Here is a 6,025-nt window from a genome sequence, read left to right as displayed (position 1 = left end):
TTTTATAAGGGTCTTCCACACCCTTAGACTATAAGATATATTCACCCATATTTTCACTTAGTACTTTTTAAATTCCGTTTATAATATTTGAGTGTTTGATCAATCTTCAATTTTTCTGATGTAAGAAGTAGGAAATATGGCCAGGTGTATTGATTTTTTTTTTTTTTTAGAGGGCCAGCTAGTTGCTCCAATATAATTTTAACTGAGTTGCAATTTAAGGTGCATGAGCAAGAGCCATAGGCAAGAAGAAGTGAGTAGAAAGATGTGCAGCCAATGGGAAAAAAGACCTGGCTTCAAGTCTTAGCTCAGACATTAGCTACCTGTATAGTTTCCAACTAACTCTTTAACCCCTCTGAGCCTCAATTTCCTTATTTTTAAAAGGCGCTGGAATAGATCATTTCTAAAGACAGTCACTGCCCAATTCCATGTGTGATTTTGTTTATCCGAGTCTATACATTGAGAGAATATCTGAAAGGAAACACTAGAATGTGGCTTAAAAATCTGTTTGCGTAGATTCAGATGTGATTTTCCGTTCCCTAAAATAATTGCTTATTTCACTATGAATGCACCTTGTCTCATTTTGTTCCAGCCTAGCATGTGTATGGCTATGGGACCTGGACAGGATATGCTTGACAGCACACAAATTATAGGACGGACCATATATCAGAGAGCAAAGGTAAGCCATGGGCCGCATCCTTTCATCTTCATTTGACATTGCTCTTTAAGATCCACCGACAGTGCTCATTTAGGAAGCTGAGAATTGTAAGGAAAACAGTAAAAGCCCAGCCTGCTCCAGGGAGTCTGGAAGGGTCAGCTTTGAAGGTCACCTTCAAAAGACACACGGGAACCTCTCCCTGACTGCTCGGGTCTGACTTCTTACAGGAAGTACATCTAAAACGAAGTCATCAGAAAACATTCTATTTTAGGATGTTTAGAAAGCCAGAGCGCTTGCTTCAGACAGCAGGCAGATAGGTAGATTGTAAAGTTTTCAATTAACATTGGCATCAGATATGACCAGACTGAACCAAATTCTCAGAAGTCTCTCAGGATTTTACCTGCCAAAAGTCACCTGAGTGTTTCTTAACTTTTCCTTTGGTGACAAGGCAAAGCTTTGAACTGGCACATCTCCCAGTTCTTGCAACTTAGATTCAAGTTAGTTCCTAGTCTTTCTTTTCTTTTTTAAAAAAGGGGGGGATCTCCTTCAGCCTCTCCAGTGAGGTTACTGTACCCCATCCCTCTGCTATATTTTTCTACCATTTTGTCCCCATATTTTGTTTTGGCTTCTATGGAGACAGATTTCCGAGTGAAAGACAAAAGATGACTTTGAACCGAGATGTCCCTGATAAACATAGTTAAATCCTTTTCTTTCCATAGCTTACTCATACCTTTGTCGTGTGTGCGTGTGTGTGTGTGTGTGTGTGTGTGTGTGTGTGTGTGTGTGTTTAAGTAAATAATTTATCCCATGGGCTCTAAAATGTTTTGGGAGCAATTAAGGAAGAAGAAAAGCCCCTTTAAAAACATCAGATGCAAAATTGGTAGCAGCAGCCAGCCTAATTGCTGCAGTTTCTTTTTAATTACTGTGGCATTGTCAGTGGATTATTCTAAATTAACAGATTCTCTTTAGAGTGTGCACCCATGACACACTTTAGTGTCAGAAATTTTGTTCCCTTTCTGGGCATGGGAGCCATAGAGATTTGTCCCACATTCTGGATTCTCTTCTCAGCAAGGCACAACTTCCCTGTTCATCAGGAGAGACAGGCCGCAGCTGGTGTTGCTGATGATTTATCTTGAGCGCTCATATGTGACTTTTGAAATTAGGATGGCAACAGAGTAGAAATGAGCTAGGTGCTAAGCAAGGCGACTTGTGCCGAAACAGGATTTGCCTATTGTATAATACGCATCAATAAAAACAAACATTTCTAAACAAGTTTTGACTCCCATTTCTCAAAAGATTGAAAAAGCGTCAATTGACTATATTAAAAAACAAAAACAAAAGCACTAAAGGGTGGATTGTGGGCGGGGAAACTGATGCAGATGAAATGGGGTCTCAAGTCTTCCCAGGCCGATTTTTAGGGGCCAGTCCTGTTGGAGAACTGAAGGATTCTGAGAGAAGACTCCATAAGAACACCCTAGAATACACTCTCATTCTGGCAAAGAAAGTAATTTGGCCCACCTATTCCTAATCTTGATGGTCTTTCAGGTGAGACTGGGGCCTTTTGTGCCACAGTCTGTATCACTAGAATTTTCTTTTTGTGGGGAGTAGATACAGGTCAGCAGTGTTGGAGACGTCAAGCTTCTGGGAAACTACCAGGGCTGGTAGAGAGACCCACCTGGGTGGCGGCTGTTTCTAACATGCCAGCGAAACAAAAGCTTTGTGAAGAGATGCTTTTCCAAATTGGTACTTATTGAGAACAGTTGGTATTATTCACGGCACCTTTTTCGCTTGGAACAGTAAGCCCGTGTGCTTTCCAGGAGCTGTATGTCTCCGCCTCCCAGGAGGTAACCGGACCACTGGCGTCGGCACACCAGTGGGTGAATATGACGGATGTGACCGTCTGGCTCAATTCCACACACACAGTAAGTGTCACTGAGTCACACTGGTTATGTCGCGAGGGTAAAACTCTGGGTCGATCTCATTATTATTTTCAGCTTAACTTCTGTTTCTTTTTTTGTTTTTGTTTTGTTTTAAAAACCTTTCCTTTAGGCAAAAACATGTAAACCAGCACTGGGCTACAGTTTTGCAGCTGGCACAATCGACGGAGTTGGAGGCCTCAATTTTTTGCAGGGTGAGGTGAAGTCTGATGACATCTGTGTTTCCAGATTCTGAAGCTTCAGGGTTCTGTTCTTTAATAAAGTTTCACTGTAGCCAGTGCCTTTATTATTTTTATTTTTAAACTCAGGGTTTTCCAGGTTTGTACATGACAGCCCAGATTTTCCAGGGATAGGTGTCTTTTGTAATTTAGCTTTTCGTTAATTCAAATATAATCAGAGACAAATTCTCTTTGCATTTCAATGTATTGATGAATAATTTTACACTGGGCTGGGCTGAGTTGAGGGGGTGAGGAGGGAGATTGTTGAACAATATGAACCTTCAACAGTATGAATTGGCTCTTCCATCTCATTATTTAGTGTCTCTCTGATTCCTTTAATGGACCCAGTATTCCTCAGGGCAGAGGCCTTTAGGAGCCCAAAGCATGTGGCCTCAGCTCCTCTTCCTGCATATATTTCCACAAATTTGTGACTGATTATTTTAGCTTTTCTTTTTTTACCCTGACTGAAATATCACTGTAATAATATGTACTGTAAAGTAGAAAAAGTGGAAAAAAATTGAAGAGTACCACCTACATGCATCATTTTGGCTTATTTCATTCTTGTCTTTTATATATGTATACAGTTGACCCTTGGAAAATGTAGGGGTTAGGGGACTCGATCCCTGGTGCAGTCGAAAATTTGTGTGTAATTTTTGACTCCTCCCAAATTTAACTACCAATAGCCTACTACTGATTAGAAACCTTACTGGTAACATAAACAGTCAATTAACACATATTTTATATGTTACACATATTATAAACTGTATTCTTACAATAAAGTAAGCTGGAGAAAAGAAAATGTTATTAAGAAAATCATAAGGAAGAGAAAATACAGTTACTAGCCATTAAGTGGAAGTGGATCATCATAAAGGTCTTCATCCTCATTGCTTCATGTCAAATAGGCTGAGGAGGAGGAATAAGAAAGGTTGGTTTTGCTGTTTCACGGGTGGCAGAGACAGAAGAGAATTCACATATAAGTGGACCTGCACAGTTCAAACCCATGTTGTCCAAGGATCAACTTTATTCATTATTTAAAAAATTAATGAATATAGTTGTAAGTTGATATACTTGATATCATATCTCCTGGTAATCTTTCATCCATTTTGGCCTAATGTTTTGAAACAATAATTTATCTTAAAAAACAGCTTTATTGAAACATCATTCATTTGCAGTGCAATTCAGCAATTCCCAATGCAATTCACCCGTTAGTTCATGCAACCAAAGATAATTCAATGGTTTTTGATACATTCACAGATACATGCCACCATCACCACGTTTTCAAGGTTCATCTATGTTGTAGCATGCATTAGTACTTCATTCCCCTTTTATGGCTGAATAATATTCCATTGTATTGCTATACAAGGTTTTGTTTATACTTTCTCAGTTGATTGACATTTGGGTTCCATTTTTGGCTATTACGAATATTGCTGCTATAAATATTCATGTACAAGTTTTTGTGTGGGTTTATGTTTTCATTTTTCCTGTGAGGTATATATCTAGGAGTAGAACTGCTGGATGATGAAACTTTATGTTTAATCATCTGAGGAATTGCTGGACTGTTTCTAAAATGGCTGCACCATTTTATTCCCACCAGCAGTGTGTAGGGTTTTGATTTTTCCACATCTTCACCAATACTTATCATTGTCTGACTTAGCAAATCTAGCCACCCTAGTGAGTGTGGAGAGATATCTCCCTGTGATTTTGATTTGAATTTCCCTGATGTTAATGATGTCAAACATGTTTTCCTGTGCTTATTGGTTATTTATATATCTTTCTTGGAGAAATGTCTATTCACATATTTTTCTCATTTTTAAATTTGGATTTTTTTGTCCTCTTACTGAGTCGTAAGTGTTATTCATGTATTCCGTATACAAGTCCCTTATCAGGTGTATGATTTGAAAATATTTTCTCCCATTCTGTGGGTCATCTGTTTACTTTCTTGATTGTGTCCTCTGAAACACAAAAGTTTTTAATTTTTATTAAGTCCAAATTATCTATTTTTTTTGTTACTCATGGTTTGGTGTCATATATAAAAATCTTTTGCCAAATTTGGTGTGATGAGAATTTACCCCTATTTTCTTTTAAAGGTTTTACAGTTTTAGCTCTTACATTTAACTCTTTGACCCATTTTAAGTTAATTTTTATATGTGGACTGAGGTAAGGGCCCACCTTTGTTATTTTTGTATATGGCTATCCAGTTATCCCAGCGTCATTTATTGAAAAGACACTGGGTGCAGTGGCTCACTGTAATCCTAGCGCTCTGGGAGGCTGAGGTGGGAGGGTCGCTTTAGTTTAGGAGTTCAAGACCTGCCTGAGCAAGAATGAAACCCAGTCTCTACTAAAAAAAAAAATAGAAAAATTAGCCAGTGAGGTGGCACACACCTGTAGTCCCAGCTACTCGGGAGGCTGAGGTAAGAGGATCACATTAGCCCAGGAATTTGAGGTTGTAGTGAGCTACGATGATGCCACTGCACTCTAGCCCCTAGCCTGGGTGACAGAGTGAGACTCTGTCTCAAAAAAAAAAAAAAAAAAAAGAAAAGAAAAAAATAAAAGACTATTCTTTACCCACTGAATAATATTGGCACACTTGTTAAAAATTAGTTGACCATAGACATGTGGTTTTATTTCTAGATTCTCAATTCTATTTCATTGATCTACATGCCTAGCCTTGTGCCAGTGTCACTCTGTCTTGGTCACTGTTTGTTTTGTAATTGGAATGTATGAGTCCTCTTACTTTGTTTTTCTTCTACAAGATTGTTTTGACTATCCTGGGTCCTTTGTAATTGCACATGAATTTTAGAATCAGCTTATAAATTTCTACAAAGAAGTCAGCTGGGATTCTGATAAGAATTGCATTGAATCTGTAGACTAATTTGGGAAGTATTGCCATCTTAACAATATTACATCTTCTGATCCTTGGACATGGATGCGTTGCCATATATTTATATCTTCTTTAATTTTTTCAACAATGCTTTGTAGTTTGCAGAGTATAAATTTTGTAATTCTTTTGTTAAATTTATTTCTAAGTATTTTATACTTTTTGATACTATTATAAGTGGAATTGTTTTCTTAATTTCATCTTTGGATTTTTCATAGAAAATATATACACATGCAATTGGTTTTCTATATTGACTTTGTATCCTGCAACCTTGCCAAATGCATTTATTCTATTTTTTATGGGTTGTTTAGGGTTTTCTTTTTTTCTCTCTCCCCCT

At 37.9% G+C, this 6,025-nt stretch overlaps 1 protein-coding gene across 1 annotated transcript in view; it reads left to right on the top strand.

Annotated features, from left to right (window-relative positions):
• ASAH2 (N-acylsphingosine amidohydrolase (non-lysosomal ceramidase) 2) overlaps window positions 1–6,025 on the top strand; it is a 66,917-nt gene that overhangs the window by 36,819 nt on the left and 24,073 nt on the right. Inside the window, exons 9-11 of the mRNA XM_012659656.1 lie at window positions 590–676; window positions 2,473–2,577; window positions 2,705–2,786. Of these exons, the coding sequence (XP_012515110.1) occupies window positions 590–676; window positions 2,473–2,577; window positions 2,705–2,786 (274 nt within the window). The remainder of the gene's footprint in view (window positions 1–589; window positions 677–2,472; window positions 2,578–2,704; window positions 2,787–6,025) is intronic.

The sequence above is a fragment of the Propithecus coquereli genome, unplaced genomic scaffold, assembly GCF_000956105.1.
Source record: "Propithecus coquereli isolate 6110/MARCELLA unplaced genomic scaffold, Pcoq_1.0 Scaffold63, whole genome shotgun sequence".
Lineage (NCBI taxonomy): Eukaryota > Metazoa > Chordata > Mammalia > Primates > Indriidae > Propithecus > Propithecus coquereli.
The sequence above is the reverse complement of the archived record's forward strand: the minus strand, read 5'-3'. Positions and strand labels throughout refer to the sequence as shown.